The sequence below is a fragment of the Scomber japonicus genome, chromosome 16 (genome assembly GCF_027409825.1).
Source record: "Scomber japonicus isolate fScoJap1 chromosome 16, fScoJap1.pri, whole genome shotgun sequence".
Classification (NCBI taxonomy): domain Eukaryota; kingdom Metazoa; phylum Chordata; class Actinopteri; order Scombriformes; family Scombridae; genus Scomber; species Scomber japonicus.
The window spans coordinates 8,063,585-8,081,045 of record NC_070593.1 but is presented as its reverse complement, the minus strand read 5'-3'; the positions used below and the strand labels follow the sequence as shown (position 1 = coordinate 8,081,045).

The 17,461-nt window shown below is 39.4% G+C and overlaps 1 protein-coding gene across 1 annotated transcript in view; it reads left to right on the top strand.

Moving 5' to 3' along the window:
* The window catches only part of pacs2 (phosphofurin acidic cluster sorting protein 2), a 65,989-nt gene that overhangs the window by 46,587 nt on the left and 1,941 nt on the right, over window positions 1–17,461 (top strand). Inside the window, exons 4-24 of the mRNA XM_053335293.1 lie at window positions 983–1,108; window positions 3,504–3,666; window positions 3,975–4,048; window positions 4,199–4,279; window positions 5,636–5,695; window positions 5,825–5,979; window positions 6,965–7,055; window positions 7,554–7,625; window positions 7,973–8,097; window positions 8,401–8,533; window positions 9,431–9,535; window positions 9,764–9,870; window positions 10,443–10,597; window positions 10,760–10,870; window positions 11,574–11,682; window positions 12,361–12,393; window positions 15,317–15,359; window positions 15,502–15,544; window positions 16,106–16,241; window positions 16,649–16,869; window positions 17,316–17,429. Coding sequence (XP_053191268.1) covers window positions 983–1,108; window positions 3,504–3,666; window positions 3,975–4,048; window positions 4,199–4,279; window positions 5,636–5,695; window positions 5,825–5,979; window positions 6,965–7,055; window positions 7,554–7,625; window positions 7,973–8,097; window positions 8,401–8,533; window positions 9,431–9,535; window positions 9,764–9,870; window positions 10,443–10,597; window positions 10,760–10,870; window positions 11,574–11,682; window positions 12,361–12,393; window positions 15,317–15,359; window positions 15,502–15,544; window positions 16,106–16,241; window positions 16,649–16,869; window positions 17,316–17,429 — 2,257 coding nt within the window. The remainder of the gene's footprint in view (window positions 1–982; window positions 1,109–3,503; window positions 3,667–3,974; window positions 4,049–4,198; window positions 4,280–5,635; window positions 5,696–5,824; window positions 5,980–6,964; window positions 7,056–7,553; window positions 7,626–7,972; window positions 8,098–8,400; window positions 8,534–9,430; window positions 9,536–9,763; window positions 9,871–10,442; window positions 10,598–10,759; window positions 10,871–11,573; window positions 11,683–12,360; window positions 12,394–15,316; window positions 15,360–15,501; window positions 15,545–16,105; window positions 16,242–16,648; window positions 16,870–17,315; window positions 17,430–17,461) is intronic.

Sequence of the window (17,461 nt, the reverse complement as noted above, 5' to 3'; positions counted from 1 at the left end):
ATGTGGGAAGAGTTTCATTAAGTTGTTGCCATGACAACTGTGGAACCTTACAGCATAGTGGATATTAATACAACATGAAGCTCTCTTGTCTGAATGTATGAAATACTGTCAAGAGATGCTTCTTTTTTATGTTTGCACAAAGAACAGCTGAGTTATGATCCTTTATAAGCCTGCAATTGTCTGTATTTTTCTTATTGCCAACAAATCCCATGAAAACACAAAATCCAGCTTTGTGTTAGTCTTTCTTTCAATACTTTCGACATTGCCCAGGCCTTTACACTAGGGCTGCAACTAATGATTCTTTTCATTATTGACTGATCTGCCCATTAATTGTTTTGTCTCACAAATGTCCAATAAGAAACAAAATGCTAATTTTAAGGAGTCTTTAAATGTCTTTTTTTCCCCAACTAACAGTCCAAAAGCAGAAAATATTCAGTTCACTATGATACAAGGCAAAGTAAAAGCATCAAACACTCACATTTGAGAAGCTGGAATCAGTAAAGTTTGGGCATTTTTCCTTAAAAAATATTTATCTGTTTGATTAAATGTTTTGATTATTAAAAAAACAGTTTGCTTTGCTTTGCTGATTCCTGCTTCCCATATGTGAAGATTTCATGCTTTTCTACCCAAACAAGAGTAAATAGTGTTGGGCAACTTTTAGGTTCTGGCAGCAAGATGGAGGAAATGGGATTGACTCATGTCCGTCTTAATGAAAATACATGTTCGCCCCAAAGCAACAGTGTGGCTCAATTACAGTTTTTTAGGATAGTGAAGCTCTGCTGAACACAAGAATAAAGTGGCTTTAGATACACAGGCGACACTTGTTAGTATTAGTAGGCGTCATGCATTGTTGGTTTTTGTCTTTATGTGGGATATGTTGCAAAAATGAAAATACACAACATCTCAAACCTTATCCTTAAAGCTACAGGTGAAGTTCTGAGTGAGTTATTTGTGCTTTCTTCTCTTTTTCCCCCTCCCTCAGTACCCGCACTTCTTAAAACGAGAAGGAAACAAGCTGCAGATTATGCTCCAAAGGCGGAAGAGATACAAGAACCGGACTATCTTGGGCTACAAAACTCTGGCAGTGGGCTCTATTGATATGACTGAGGTACGCTGCATGTTGTCCACTGGGAAATGCAGTTTGTGTTAGAAGTTTGTAGAAGGTAAGAAGGGTCAGGACAGGTAGGGACAGACACGTGCATCAGCTCTAACAGGCTGTTAGTGTCAGGACCGGTGTGAAAAGATAATGAGGAAATCTTGGATGCTAGAAAGCTTTTCCCTCCTCATCCTCAATACTGTTATCTTTGAAACACCCTTTTCTCATTACAAACCTGTTTTGTTCCAATTATCCCTAAAGGGGTAAAGTTTGTTTGAAAAAAAAAAAAAAAAAAAAGCCAAAACAAATGTTATCACACACACAGCTTGTTTTCATGTTATAAGAAAAACTAGAATACATAAACAAGCAGCTGGATTCAGATGAATAATTTTCCGCCCAGAGGAGTTCCCATATGGCTGACAAAGCTCAACGGGGCTTATTAAGGTCACATCTCAGCAGCCGAGAGAAGAAAAAGAAAAAATTTCCTCACCTGGGAGGAACAGAAAAGCATAAACGCAGAGTTGTATTTAACCACAAGAAAGAAATGGTTCTGGGTCTTTCAACTGAAGGATACAAAGGGTCTTTGACAGAACGTACTACTGGAGATACTGAAGGCCGACGTAGTCTCACAGGACTCCACAGGCACAGTTCAGATTTAGGGCAGCGCTATCCTGAAGTGACTTAGGTTTATTATTGGATTTGCTTGAATCTCTGAAGTGACTGGTAGATTAAATCCAGGGAAAAGTAACTCCTCCAACACAGTGACTTCTACTAATGTGCTTTTGGGCACACTGAGCACTAAAAGGCTTCAGTGGAGCTTTTTAGTCAACAGCAGGAAAGGGTGATTGGTTCAACTTGGCAGCACCTTTTCTTTTTCCCCTTTTCTTTAGTCACTTTTACCACAACAACCCACATTAATCAGCATTTTTGTAAATATGCCAGTGTTTGCCAAAAGACTCATTTTCGACTGTTTTCCCAGTGCCAGATGTTAGATTAGTGATTACAACAAGAGTAAAGCAAACAGAATGTCAAATCAGAACAGAAGAAAGCAGGAAAAACACTGAGCAGCTGAACAGAGGGCGAAGGAATAATATTAGGAGTAAGGCAGGAAATATGTGAAGTTTGGAGTGTATAATGTAAGCAACATTAACGCATCCACATATTATAAAAACACACCTTTACCTACATATACTCAGTTATACATTAATTCAAAAAATACCCCTTTTCCACCGAGCTGGAGCCAGTGCTGGTTCGGAGCTAGTGCTGGAGCCAGTGCTGGAGCCAGTGCTCAATTGGTGCTAATCCCATAGGCTAATCCAAGTACCTCTGACGAACCTGTTGCTTTTCCACCAGCAAGGAGCCACGCGATTACGTCACTGTATAATGTAGCCAGCGCGTGCCTTTGAAGCACTACCATGATTAACCAGTGAGAGGCAGCAAAATGGCGCAAGGCATCTAGCCTGTCGGAAACGAAGAAAAAGACAATAAGGGTTAGCAAGATGAGCAATTCAAACATATCTTTAAAATATGTCTTAAAAGCAGCATCAGGTTTGTTAAAATGTACATTTTGTATTTTTTTGCACCATTTTTTTAACAGAAAGAATGATAACTATTAAATATTTTATCCACCTACAGCGTATTTAAGTGTACTTATACAAATAATTGCTACGTTTTAAAATATATAAATGGTTTCTGATCTCCATGATTCCCCAGATTAAATGTAATATCTATAACAATAGTATTCCATTACCTTTATTTAATATAAAAAGTTATAATGTAAGATCATACCAAACTGGTTGATATGGTGTTTTATTGAGAGTTTAGTGTTTTTAAGCAAGTTGAATTATTTGGTACAAAGTTGTTATGGTTACACCACTTAGACATTTTTGCCATAATCCTCTAATATATTCTCTCAAAATGGATTAAAAGCAGAAATTTGATGCTGGATTCACAATAAAAGAATGTGTGCAGTTATTCATACAGCTACATTAAATAAACATAATGAGGGAAATGCTGCTTAAAAAAACAGAAAGATTAAAATGTCTCCATAGGTAGTAGATGTGTCTTGTATTGGACAATTTAAGATATGAAGAATCAGAAGAACTGATACAGTGAATTATAATTTTTGTCTCATCTATAAAGGTAAGACCTAACGAACCAAGACCATATGATTAATTGGTACTGAGACTTTAATATGTTGTGTTGCACCTTATCTTGTGCACATGAACAAGCTGGCAGAAGACAGTGTAATTCAGAGTATTTGTTACAATGATATCACAAAAACAATAAACCTCTCTGTCTCTCTCAACCGTGACAGTCTACACAAATTCCAACTTGACTGAATCCATTCTTTCACTCCACTTCTTCCATTCATGCTCAGTCTTCTGCTCCTGCTCTCTTTCCTCAGGTGATGCAGCACCCGACGGAGGGAGGCCAGGTTCTTCCTCTCTGCAGCAACCAGAAAGACATGCTGGGCAAAGTGGCAGAGATCTGGATCTTTTCCCTGTCCAGTCAGCCAATAGACCACGAGGAGGCAGCTCTGCAGGGGGGGCAGAAGATCAAATGCTCCGGTACGCTTTACTTCTCATTAACACTGGTGCTCTGAGGGTAAAAACAGCATGCTGCCATCATAATCACCTAATATGTTAGATGGGCAAAACAGAGCAGGGATCACAGAGTTCAGGCTGTTTTTCTAATCTCTTTAATCATGCAAAGTGGTAAAATTCAGGTAGCACCCAGCTCTGTGTGTACTGTACATCATGTATATTTAGAACTTGGCTACATGTCAAATTTAAAAGGGTCATTGAAATATGTATGAAGTGTCTTCTGCTGTCTCCACTCTCCAGCCTTTAATTTCCCTGCTTGTGTTCTGCTTTAGATAACTACTCAGAGGAAGAGTACGAGAGCTTCTCCTCAGAGCAGGAGGCCAGCGATGATGCCGTGCAGGGACAGGTGAGTCGGTCAGGAAATCATTAAGGTGAAGCAAATCGATGCTCCTCATTTGCCCTGCGGAGTTTTCTCAAAGCGTACAGATATAAGATGCAGGTGACTTTTTAATTTTTTTTATTGGTGGTTTTCGTCTTTATTTCTTCTTGTTTTCAGGATCTCGAGGATGACGAGTACGACGTGCGAAAGCCAAAGAAGCAGAGGAGGTCGATTGTAAGGACCGCTTCCATCACCAGAGTAAGAGACTGCTGCGTTCATACGATCAACGAAGAGTAGAAACAATATATACAATATAAAGTGTCTTAGAGCAGCTTCTGCACACTTTGGCACAGATTCACAAAGTCTGTAAACTCTACTGGAGAAATAAACACAAAGGTATTTCTTCATTTGCTGTTTTGATTTGTTGAAGTGCTTTAACTCAAAAATCACTCAGTTATGAGATCAGGTGAACGTGAATGCCACACTCATCAAAGCCCTCAGGGAGTCTTCTGGATATGTTATCTCTATAATTTATTCAGCTTTTTCCTTTAATTTGTTGCCCAACTGTGTATTTTAAGTTTGAGAAGATCTGCTGGGAAACACACCTGTGTCCATAACTGTGTCCGTGCAGTATTCCCACACACTTACATTTACTCCCAGTAAGCTTTATTTCCCTTGGGTCAGTTTTGAACTTTGGGAAACACTATTTTCGTACTCAATCTAACGCAGAAAAATATTTTTGTTCAACTTCAAAAATGCAGGGACAGCTTGTTGGACAAGTTTGATTAATTTTGCAAGTAGTGCTTTAATAAAGGAAAAGGAATACTACCTGATCTTACTGAAGACTTCCTGATGCATTTCAAAATAAAGGGAGAAGAAAGGCTGAGACGTAGAGGAACATGCGTTTAGAATACAGTGTTTTCTATGCTAAAAAAACATTTAGCTAAAGTAAAGAAGGCAGTATTTGTTCAGGCACTGCAGTCAAATGTGCTTCTAAAATAAGCACCAGTTATTTCAAGTTAATAACTTATTTAGTTTATCTTGTAGCTAATGCATTTGCAGACTATCTTCTGTCTTACAAGTGCTATTAAACATCTAAAAGGACCAGTATTTCAAATTTAGGGGATCTATTTGCAGAAATTGATTATATTATATAATTATATTCTTAAGTATGTTTTAATCAGTGGGGGCCCTTTCTCATTTTTCACAAGTTTTGTAGCCACCATAGGTTCTCATACGTGCTTGGTAGGGGAGATGGAAATATTTAATTGGTTCCAATCTGCAACCTAACTACTTGATGCCACTAAATACTTCGCACTGGTCCTTTAAATGAAACCATTTAAACATGTTTTTGCTGATGGGTGATGCAGAAAATTACAGCTCAGTGAACTGAAGCAGGAGATGAAAGCAGATGAAGCATGATGTTGCTTGATTATTGATTTACATGAGCACACATGAGCAAAAATCAATACCCAGCCAACTCTGCAAATGTATCTACTGCCGGTAAAATGCTGTGGCTGTTTTCTGTGTATTGGATTGCGGAGAGTACTGTAGTAAATCATAAATAGGTCACAAACTGACTTGTGGTTGTGTGTTTATTCTCCTGTGTTTTAGCAGCAGAACTTTAAGCAGCGAGTGGTGGCTCTTCTGAAGCGCTTCAGAGTTTCGGATGAGGTGGGTGTTTCTGTTGATGCCACTTTAGGAATAAGTAGGGGTTTATTTGTGTCTCTACTGACGAGCTGCTGAGCTATACTAAATATGCAATGTGGATGCTTGTGTGCGTGTGTGTGTGTGTGTGTGAAGGTGCTGGACTCGGAGCAGGACCCTGCGGAGCCGCCTCCTGAGGTGGAGGAGGAGGATCTGGACCTGGACAGCGTGGAGTTTGAGAACCCCAGCGACAGTGGCCCGGAGCTGGATGATGACGACAGCGTTCTCAGCACACCAAAACCCAAACTCAAGTGAGTGTGTGTGTGTGTGTGTGTGTGTGTGTGTGTGTGTGTGTGTGTGTGTGTGTGTGTGTGTGTGTGTGTGTGTGTGTGTGTGTGTGTGTGTGTGTGTGTGTGTGTTAGTTTGTGAAACCCGTAAGGGTGATATGGGTTGTGTATCATATTCCCAAGTAATGATCAGAGTGAAGTTAAAGTGCTTCACAAAAAAGTCTGGATTAAATTACATGACAGAAACTCACCATTTTAGCTCAAAGGAGAACTAAAAGGGTTGGTATATAATAATAAGTGTGAAATGTAAAATATTGATGTATTTATTGTTCCTTGCACCATCCAGCAGGCTGCAATAATGAAAATGGTTTTACTAATTTTTCTTTCTAAAAGCTTCTTTTAGTGAAAATGTTGTGCTAATATTCTGTCTTCTTTAATTTTAACGTTTAAAACCCAAAACCAAAGAAGCAGACAGTTTATAGCAGAAGGAAGAAGCTCTGCCTGGTTCTGATGGCTTACTTACTTACTTCCTTACTTAAATGGAGCAGATGAAAGAAAAACAGAATCCACAAAGTTTTGCTTGATATTTGACAGACAACTAAGGCACTGCATCTTCAGGTGAAACATTATTATAAATGTATTCTTTGAGCATAGGCGAATAAGAAGAGCAACACGTATCGACTCATAAGGTCTTATAATCAATAGAGAGCATTAAAACAACAGCATGGGTTCCCATATATGCCAAAGAAATGTGAAGCCACAAAAAGGCATAGTAACATCAGGTTTGGAGAAAAAAAGCAAACATTTCAGGTGTGAAGATTTATTTTGTGTCAAGCTCATTGATTTTCCACAGACGCAGAGAAGAGAGCCGCTACGCCATCATTAATTGTAACGTGACTGAATAATACTGTTCATACAACACTGTGTTATATAATGACCTGCTGACCTCATCTAAGTCAATAAAAGTCAGAAGTCATATGAAGACTTGCATTGTTCTGTTCTGTTTCAGGCCATATTTTGAGGGTCTTTCCCTCTCCAGCTCTCAAACTGAGATTGGCAGCATCCACAGCAGCCGGAGCCACCGGGAGCCTCCCAGCCCGGTGAGACCAAAGTTATTCCAGCAGAAAACTTTTTTTAACATACAAGCTTTAGTTTATTTCAGCAAATGTCTGCATCAATGTGTTCTTCATCATTTGTCTGCTTCAGATCAATACTTCCTTTACGTTTACTTAAACAGCACAGTGAAACATCTGGTGGCTGACCAGTGTGACCACAGCACTGCACTGACAGCCAACAAGGAGTAAATTCACTGGAACAGAAAGCTCCAGTGAATTTGCAAGAATTTTCTTGCTCAAGGGCACATTGACATGAATCATAGAAGCACAGAATAGAGAAATATCACTTCCCACACTCAGATTTTCCCATCAGTCTGCAGCTTTAAACCAAGGATACTGAGATTGCCCGTTTGTTTATGAAACTGTAGGACTTCTGTTGACTCAGGAGTCTGAAAAGAAATGTTGAATAAAAGAATTCTTTCTCCGACTTACTTCCAACAAATCCAGGTAATGTTTATTATTCCTCTCACCGTCTCATTCCAGATTGACCCAGATAAAACTAAGTGTGGTGGAGCCAAGTTTCAGGATGACAATGTTTCTGATAACGCCTCCTTTGTGAGTATGAGCTGTTTAAGCTGTCTGAAATCCATAACTGGTATCTGGGTTATTATGCAGGTCAATATTTTGAGTAAAACATGGAAAAATAGTCATTTCTAGGCCTTAAAAGAAGCTGAACTTGCACAGTTGTTATGCTCCTTTACTTATGACTTCATATTCTGTATAAAAGGTTAAGTTTACAACCCTGATAGGAAAAAAAAGAAAAATCCTTCTGAATAACAACCAAAGTCCTCGGGGACAGTCAAGAAATTTAAAGTTGTGAAAAAGAGCAGTATGAAATCTATAAACACATCTGTCAGCTCTTAACTGCTGTTGTTTTTCTCCCTTTCTTTTATTTCCTGCAGGAGCAGCCGGAGGCGGTGACTCCGACCACAGAGCTAGAGATGGACAACATGGACACGTTTCTAGAGAGACTGCCACCAAGTGGCAAAATGACCAAGACAGAGTCCTTAATCATTTCATCCAACAGGTAAAATTAATGTAAAATGATGGATTGCAGCAAAGCCTTAAGGCATTTCTGAAGGGTGGTGTGCAAATATTTTTAAAGCTGACGTGAATCTTCAAAGTGCAAATTCAAATAAAACATCCTAATGAAAACCTCATATTAAAATTGAATCAGAATGAGGTCTTTTAAAGGAGAAATAGAGTGAATGTGTACTTTTGTGACATTTTTTTGTTTGTATTTTGTTGATTTTGTGACCATTACATCATCGCTTCTGCCTTCAATATTTCAATCGCCCATCTCTCTTCCTCTGCTGCTCTTGTTTTTCAGGCAGGAACCAAAGTTGGCAGGGAGGCGAGGCAGAAGCACGTCGCTGAAGGAACGTCAGCCCAGCAGGCCGCAGAATGAGAGGGCCAACAGCCTTGACAATGAGCGGTCCCTGGACACACGCTGCCATCTACAGGTAGGAGGAGAGAACTGCACTGAAAGGGGTTTTTAATGCCTACATGATTTTATCACTCTTTAGCATTTACTGGAAGATTTACTCAACAATAGCTTAATCTAAATCTTGTTTAAACACCCAAATGAAAATGCCATGGGCCTAATTAAACAATTCTCATCCTAAATATTCCTCACTTTTTTCGGTGGGGTTTGCATATAGAAATGTTGAAAGTTAGATTCACCGAACTCTCTTAACTGGACAAACTTGTAGTAAATTGCTAATTGAAAAGCCACAACGATGATGATGATGAAGGGTCAACAGAATATTAATTTTGCATGAAGTTTGTCATGTTCATATCTTTTATTGTAGTTAATTCTTGTATCATATCTAAACTCAAAATTAATTCACATGAAGATTGAGAATAGATGTTTCTGTGATGATCTTGAAGACACAAAGATGAGGTGAATCAGGAGTTCTTTCTTAATGCTCATTTAATGCGGGCCTGGATCATTAGACAGCAGGCAGGAGAGATACAATTGTGATGAGAGTGAACAGCATATAAAGTATTGCTGGCGTGGCAGGTATTTCCCAAGTAGTAACCTAAACAGAGTATGATCCAGGCATCTGAGGCCCTGCCAAGTATTATTATCCAATGTGCTGGTAATCTTAGAAAGTCAGAACATGATCCACTAATCATACCATGTACCAAATATGGAAGACAGAAATGAAAAACATACTAACAAAGATCTATTAGGTGATTTTAGGTCAAATTAGTGTTTCTACCCTGTGAAGAAAGCCGAACTCTACTGTGCATGACAAGACTGTTGTATGACAAGACTCAAGAAAATAAGTGATCTTACGTTAGGCCCAATGGTTCTCATCTTAATCCAGTATTTTCTTACTTTTTTGCCTCCATAGATCCCAAGAAAGACTGTATATGACCAACTAAACCACATCCTGGTTTCTGACAGCCATCTCCCTGACAGCATCATCCTCATCAACACGTCAGACTGGCAGGGCCAGGTAAGAGCAACACTACAATAACAAGCCTGAATGCTTTGAGACGTTTCTTTATGAATAATTCAGCATTAAAAGAAAAAGTGGCTCCATCTCTTATAAAAAATTAACAGAATAACATTTTGACATTGTTATGAGATTTATAATAAATGATTTAAATGGATGCACAGTAGGTTTTGTTGTCAGTTTGAGTTTTTGCTGCTCATCCTTTTCCTTCTTTTCATCCCCTCACAGTATCTTTCAGATATGCTGCAAAACCATCATCTACCGGTGGTCTGCACCTGCACCACGGCCGACATCCAGGCTGCGTTCAATACCATCGTCTCCCGCATACAGAGATTGTAAATCAGCCTCTCACATGATATTCAGTGATAAATGCTGCTTAACCCTTCTGTTGTCCTCGAGTCAAGGAAGGAAGGGAGGAAGAAGGGAGGGAGGGAGGAAGAAGGGAGGGAGGAAGGAAGGATGGAAGGGACGAAGAAGGAAGGGAAGGAGGAAGGGAGGAAGGAAGGAAGGAAGGAAGGAAGGAAGGACGGAGGAAAGAAGGAAGGAAGTAGGGAGAGAGAAAGGAAAAGAAGAAGGGAGGAAGGTAGTGGGGAAGAAGGAGGGAGGAAGGAAGGAGGAAGGGAGGGAGGAAGAAAGGGGGATGGAGGAAGGAAAGACGGAAGGAAGGAAAGAAAGAGAGAAGGAGGGAGGAGGGAAGGAAGGAAGGAAGAAAGGGGGATGGAGGAAGGAAAGAAGGAAGGGAGGAAAAGGAAAGAAAGAGAGAAGGAGGGAGGGAGGAAGGAACAGTCAAAACCGAAGGGGTCAATTTGACCCGGGAGGACGACCCAAAGGTTAATGTGTTCCTCTTTACCAAATACGAAACTCTGTAAGTTTTCATCACCGTGAGTCTTGTTGTTTTCTCTCCTAGCTGCAACTGTAACTCTCAGACGCCCATTCCCATAAAGATCGCAGTGGCGGGAGCGCAGCACTATCTCAGTGCCGTCCTGAGGCTTTTTGTGGACCACCTCTCCCATAAGACCCCTGACTGGCTCGGCTACATGAGGTTCCTCATTATCCCTCTAGGTTAGTGGCAGCTGGTCTTTGTTTCTCTTCTGTTAGGGTTAGGGTTAAGGTGCTACATGAAGCTATGTCCTGCCCCCATATGAGCTCATGGTTGGAAGTCTCTCTCTTTTGGTGATATTAGTGTGAGTGTTTGTCCTTTAATGTCCCATATTTCTTCTTCAGGTGCACATCCCGTCTCCAAATATCTGGGAACCATTGACTATCGATACAACAGTTTGTTCCAGGATGCTGCTTGGAGGGACCTGTTTCTCAAACCAGAGGCTCCTGTTGTTGGTGGGCTGTTACATCTCTATGATTGCTTTGTTTTGAATCGCAACGCACCCACTTATGTATGCCGTTAACATAACAAAAAAAGCTGAACTGTAAAAAAGTTATAAAACTTAGATCTGAAAAAGAAAACTTAAGAATTACAGACACTGTCCATCACTCCAACTGACTTACCTTTATAAGTCAAAATTCATACAGACGAAGATCTTTGACGAGTATGACGAAATTTAGATTAGATAGAAAGATGAACATGAGGTTTCATATGTGGCTGATGTAGTGAATATAGTTAGTACTGATTGTGTTGTAAACATGGGTTGGAGATTCCCACACTGTAAGTTTACTCTTCTGGTTCTTGGGTTACTTCAGAGACTTTCACATTAAAAGATTTATACACACAAAATAGTCACAGCAGCTTTTCTCAGATATATTTATTTACATCACATAAACTCAGAGGAGATGGAAAATATGATGCATAATCTCATACATACTGACGAGGATAAACATGTCTAGTGTTGTTTAGTCAAGACACTCTTAGACTGATTATTAAAAGTCAAATAGTGGGAAAGCATCCAACCTTACATCTGGGGAGGAAAATGAGTCAGATATGGAGCATCAGGTTAGAGATGTGGTTCACGCCTCATGCACAACACTCACCGGCTGACAGGCAGCGGCGTTATTGACAGAATAATAATCATTGTGTCCTCTGCAGTCCAGGAGAACCCAGATGTGGTTTCGAGGGTAACGCAGTACATGGTGGGAGCTAACGGAGCTCACCAGCTTCCTATTGCAGAGGCCATGCTCACCTACAAACAGAAGAGGTACAAATTTATTCAGGATTTCACTCTTTCAATAGCAGACCTGAGAAAACCCATTACTGATGCTTGAAGTGTGTTTTTTTTGGGAGCTACCAGGGAGCTTTTGTTCAGTTAAACCTGAAGGGTTCATCTAACAAATGCTTCTAATGCAGAGCTTTCACGTTTTTTCACGTTTTTCTAAAGGGGATTGAAAGGCTCTGGAAACCTGACAGATTAGGCATTTTAAGGGCCTATTTATGGATGCTGTAACATTTGTATTTGTCTTATTTCAAAATACATTTCTCGTGTTTTTCCAAGACATTATTCATTTACAAATTAAAGCAAAGATTTTAAGACACAGAAAGAAATAGCTGTATATTCTCTGCAATCAAAGCAGTTGTCAACAGGACTCTCAGACCGTCAAAATAAAATGAAATAAATTATATTGCAATTTAAATTATGTTAAATAAAATGCTGTTTTCCATTAACGTGTTTAATCCCCTTTGGAAAAAAACACTCAGGTGAAAGTTTCACTAATTTTATGGAGTTGATGTGTTTATATGTGCGTGAGTGGCTTTACTGTATCTGACGTGGGGGAGTCTGTCCTCTAAACACTTCACTTGTCTTTCCATCATTCTGTGTGTGCGTGTGAATAACATGGTTTCCTTTTTTTTGTGTATTTTTTCTTTTCTTTCTTTGAAGGAAAAAGAGCTTTCATTTTGATTTTGCAGTAAGGTATTGTGGTCGATTGAGTTTGTTTCTCACGTAGCCTGGTGATTCATGCGCTTCCTGTGTGTTGGATCCATTTCCCCTCAACCTTCCTCTGCCTTTTTTTTTCTGGAGCTTGCCACTTTAACAGCTGCAGAAAAAGTTTTTTCCTATTAACAGCCTGAGCCATAAAAACTCTCAGATACGATCTAACTCTGACGTGTGGAGGCTGCAGCGTGAACAACAGAAGCACACATACACTCCTCAGGATTTCTGCTAAATTAAAGCTGCACCAAACCAGGTTTTTATAAAGAGAGAAACTCACATAATATACAATAAATAAGAGAGTCTCATCTGCACTTATACAGTCTAGGTTCATCCTTTTTTGTCCAAATTAATTTCTGGTTGGGTTTGGTTTCTTCATGCTCAAAAAAAGGTGACGTATCCAGACTTAAGCGACAAAAAGCAGTACATCAAGTCTAAATCTGGTCTCATTAAAGTCAGACTTCTTCTTGCAGCCGGAGTCACAGAAATACAAAATGCAAAAAATATCTGGTGCAGCTTTAATTGTTAAACACATGAACGGATTCAAGAGCTTCATGTCGAAGTCTGACACACATCTATGAATGTGTTTGTTGCAGATTATTCGAAATTTATAAAAGTAAATAAAACATGCTGATAAAGTGGCAGGAGACCAAATATACAATCAGCTTTTTCCGCAGTTTCTTCCTCCCTGCTGTTTCCTTCCCATGATCTCCATGTGCTTCTAGCCATCCATGTCTGTCTGTTATTTGTCCAGCTAGATGTAGGAAACCTGCAAAAATGTCAGTAACATTAAGATTTTTATTGTATTGTTTAAATGCCCAAGTGTGATAATCAGCCAAAAACCTCAAGTCAGGATCAAAATAGTTAAGTTGTATTTATGTTTTAATCTGGTCTATTGTCAACAGTGTTCTCAGTGCCACTAGTTTTGTTCAAATTATAGTAATTACTAATATTTTTGTATAATGTATCCTAATGTTACACTGTAAAATGTGAAGGGAAAGAGTTCATTGTTAGGTCAATCTTTTTAAAGAAATGGGTACCACTTTCTGAGAAGTCACCCTATATAAAGGGTCATGATTATTAATGGTACATTCACTGATGCTTTATAGATCATTTATAACTTTTGAGGTGAGAGGTTGTGGAAAATCCTCCTGCAGCATCAAACTTTTTAGCTCTTTTTTTGGACTCTAGAAAAAGGCTGCAGTGCATCTGGACCAAAAACCATTTATAAAAATCTTATTAACATTTACAACAGCAGACTTATTAATATAAAAACCTTTCATTAATGATTTATTAACATACTGCAGGTGACTGAGAACATTTACCTGATGGCTTATTACAGTGTAAGACTCTTTATTAATAGTTTACCAGCATTATAAACCAATATGAATCTGTCAAGTCTGCAGTTTTAAATGATAATAAGATGTTTATAAATCCATTTTGGTCCACTGGCAGAGTCTTCATGGAGAGCTCAAAAGTCAAAGCCTGACACTGGAGGAGGGTAAATGATCTTTAAAGCATTAATAAGTGATTTATGAACTAAATAAATTACAACCATTAATTGAAGCCTATAAATCTTTTTATGAGGGGTAACTCGTCAGGAGGCGGTACCAGGAAATGCAGACATGTTAGAACCATTATTATAAGTACTTTAATGCACACAAATGCAAACTTTGAAATATAATATAACATTTATTTCAGCCTAGAAATGAGTTTTGATAGAAATGCACATCTAGAGTTGACCTTTCTTTAAAACGTGCATGTGTAATATCCACAGTCCTACAGTCCATTTACATGGATTGACATGCATGTGCATCTTTTAACAGATTACATCACACATTTAAACCAATTTAAGGATCAAATCATATTTAACAGAAGTCATGTAGTGTGTCATAATTCATCCTTGCAAGGCGAGATGAACATAAATCACTCACATACCAGGCAGACATCTGGCTTTATCTCTCTGGCTGCTCTGAAACTGATTACAGCAGAGATGTGTTTGTGTTGGGGGGGAAAAAAACAACATAAAAATCATAAGTGGCATCGATATGCAAACTGTTATCTACTGTAGACTGTCTTCTCTCTTTCTCTCCCCTATTGTGTAGTCTCTCTGTTTCTTCCCTGGGGGGGCGATGGCAGGTTTCTTCAAGGCAAGAGCAACAACCTCTCGTGTCATCAAACGTCTTTTACATTTAGAGAACATACCGTAGAGCCGCAGTAGAGCTACATTCAGGCTATTTTTCTGGTCCCTGCTAGAAAAATAGTTTATATACTGTAGAAGGCTTGTTAAGTGTAGCGGCAGTATGCACTACTGCTCACAGGTAGTGCATGGAACTGCAGAGGTTTTTGGATTTAGGTTGGTGCTCTTCCTTTTGATCCTCTTCTTTATAAATCAGGGGTTTTATGTGTTGCCCTGATGGACTTGCTGCCTCCTGAATGCCTGTCTGACGTGTCCGGTAGATCTGGTCTGTCTCTGCAGTGATTGGATGGCTTTGGTGGAGGCCGCCAATCGGCCGATAGCTTGCATGTTTTGCTCTCTGCTTCTCCAGCTATACATTCAAAGGGCCTGCAGTTGGGAAGTAAAATCTGTTTTTTAGTGCAGGTTGAAGTGCAGCATGCTCTGTTGATCCTGCTTGTGTTGTCCTCACTTTGCATACTTCCTATGCAACTGAAGGCAAAAAGTATTTCCAGATGTGAAACACTGGAAATGTACAAGCTACTAACCATAAATCTCAGTCTCACTAACCATAGAAACCATAATATGTAGTTTTTCAGAGTTATATAGTTTGGAAATTCTCTTAGGAGTTAGTTTCTGTAGATTCAATTCGATTCTTTCTATCGTGTCATTTTTCATCTTTCTGTTGCCTCCTTTTTCTCCTTCACACTCTCTGCTGCCTCTCCACAGCCCTGACGAGGACTCGTGTCAGAAATTCATCCCTTTCATTGGGGTAAATGACATCTTCTTTTCCTGAATTGCCCTGAATGTTCACTGTACTTTGGTTTTTTCTTTGTGCAGCTGATGTTTGATCTGTAGGTTTGATGTGACGACTAATATCAGAGTTTTTTTCTCCTCTTCTTTCAATTCTTTAGATGGTGAAAGTTGGACTTGTGGAGCAAACGTCTGCAACGTCAGGCAAGCCATTGTTTGGACTGTATATGGATGTTTGATATTTAAATGATAATTCAACTTCACAGATATCTAATCATATCATCATATTTGCACTGCTCTCACTCCTAGTAATGTTCTTGGATGTAAATATCTTCAGAAAGCTCCAATAGTCACAATCCAGTTATAGTTATAGGGTCAAAAATAATGTATTGTTTAATTTTTTTTTATCAATATCCTTAAGTTAAGCCGTAATAGATATAAAAAGGACTGCATCAATTATGCAAGAAATCCAAGGTAAAATGTCATAATGACTCATGTTCTTCTGACTTCTGTCATTTCAAAATGTCATTGAGAAGACATTTTTGTAAACTGGTTAGATCTTGGATATCAGATTTGGATATCAGTGTATGTTAGAGTTCTTTTGGGGAGCTGAGTAGAACATGTTAAACTAACAGGGTTCAAAAATGCACTTTTCAATTTGAACTGTTGTCTGAATGGAAGATTTTAGATATTAAAGTGTTTACTAGCCAGGCCGCCACCACGCCTCACAGTTTGGTTTCACAGCTCAACTGTTTCCTCTCTCAGGAGACTCTGACGATGCAGCACCTATGGGCTCCTCGCTGCTCTCCTCTACTCCACCTCAAGTGTCGCCAGCACTCAAAGAGGCGTCGCCCACCCCGCCCTCCTCTCCCTCCGTCAACACCAGCTTCTGTGCTTACAGGTACGATGTGAAACCTGCTGAGGAGTCATTTCAGCAAAATGGAGCAAAATTTAGATTGTTGCTCTGCAAATAAAATGACCATCCCATGAATTTGAACATTTGTTAAGCATATAAAGTTGAAAAATATATTTAAAAATCTGGAATTATATTAAAGGAAAATTAAAGGAGTTTTCATGTATGTTTTGACATTGTATGGAAACTGTGTAAGAAAGTAGTTTGCATTTTATTTTAGCACACCAGACTAGCTGTTTCCTCCTGTTTCCTGTCGTTTTGCTTAGCTAAGCATAAAGCTAACGATCTTCTATTTGTAGCTTCATATTTACTACTGACATCAGCGATATTGAACTTCTTCTAATTAAAAAAAGAAAAGTCCTTTCACAGTTTTTACATCTGGTTGTGTTTTGCAGTTCCAGTGGTCAGGCGGAGCTGATGGGACTGCAGGTGGACTACTGGGTGGCTCCGTTAGAAAGGAAGAAAGATGTGGAGAAGCGGGACTCCTCCTCCAAAAACACTTTGAAGTGCAATTTCCGCTCGCTGCAGGTCAGCCGGCTGCCCCTGGGGGGCGCTGAGCCGAGCACCCAGCCCACCATGTCCATGACAGTGGTGACCAAGGAGAAGAATAAAAAGGGTGAGCCAGATAGACGGATGCATACATGTAGATCTGCATATGAGAGGTAACAAACTAATGAGAGTCTGATCTCAGCAGACACCCTGAAATTTGCACAAATTAACTTAATTTGAGGTACTTAAAGCACCTAAGTGTACAATTAAATGGTGTTTAGTCTCTCCCTCAACATATTTCAGGTCACGTTTTAAGTCCAGTAGCAAATAAAACAAAAATGTCTTAAAAAGTATGCAATTTGAGGAAATCAGGGAGTAAAATGTTTTATCACGTCACTGGAAATTACAAGACAGAAGTGGCCACAATAACCAGATCTCTCTTTTTTCACAGTCAGATCTCAAACTTTGCACCAAAGTTTCAAACGTCATCACAATTTGATCATCAGAGATAAAAAAGATTTCTGAATCCCTCATTTACTCACAGCTTGCATCTCTGTCATTCCCCTCTGTCAGTCATGTTCCTGCCAAAAAAGAGCAAAGACAAGGAGGTGGAGTCGAAGAGTCAAGTGATTGAGGGCATCAGCCGGCTCATCTGCACTGCCAAGCACCAGCAGACCATGCTGAGAGGTAATCTTCTACACCAATCTACTTCCTCCTCA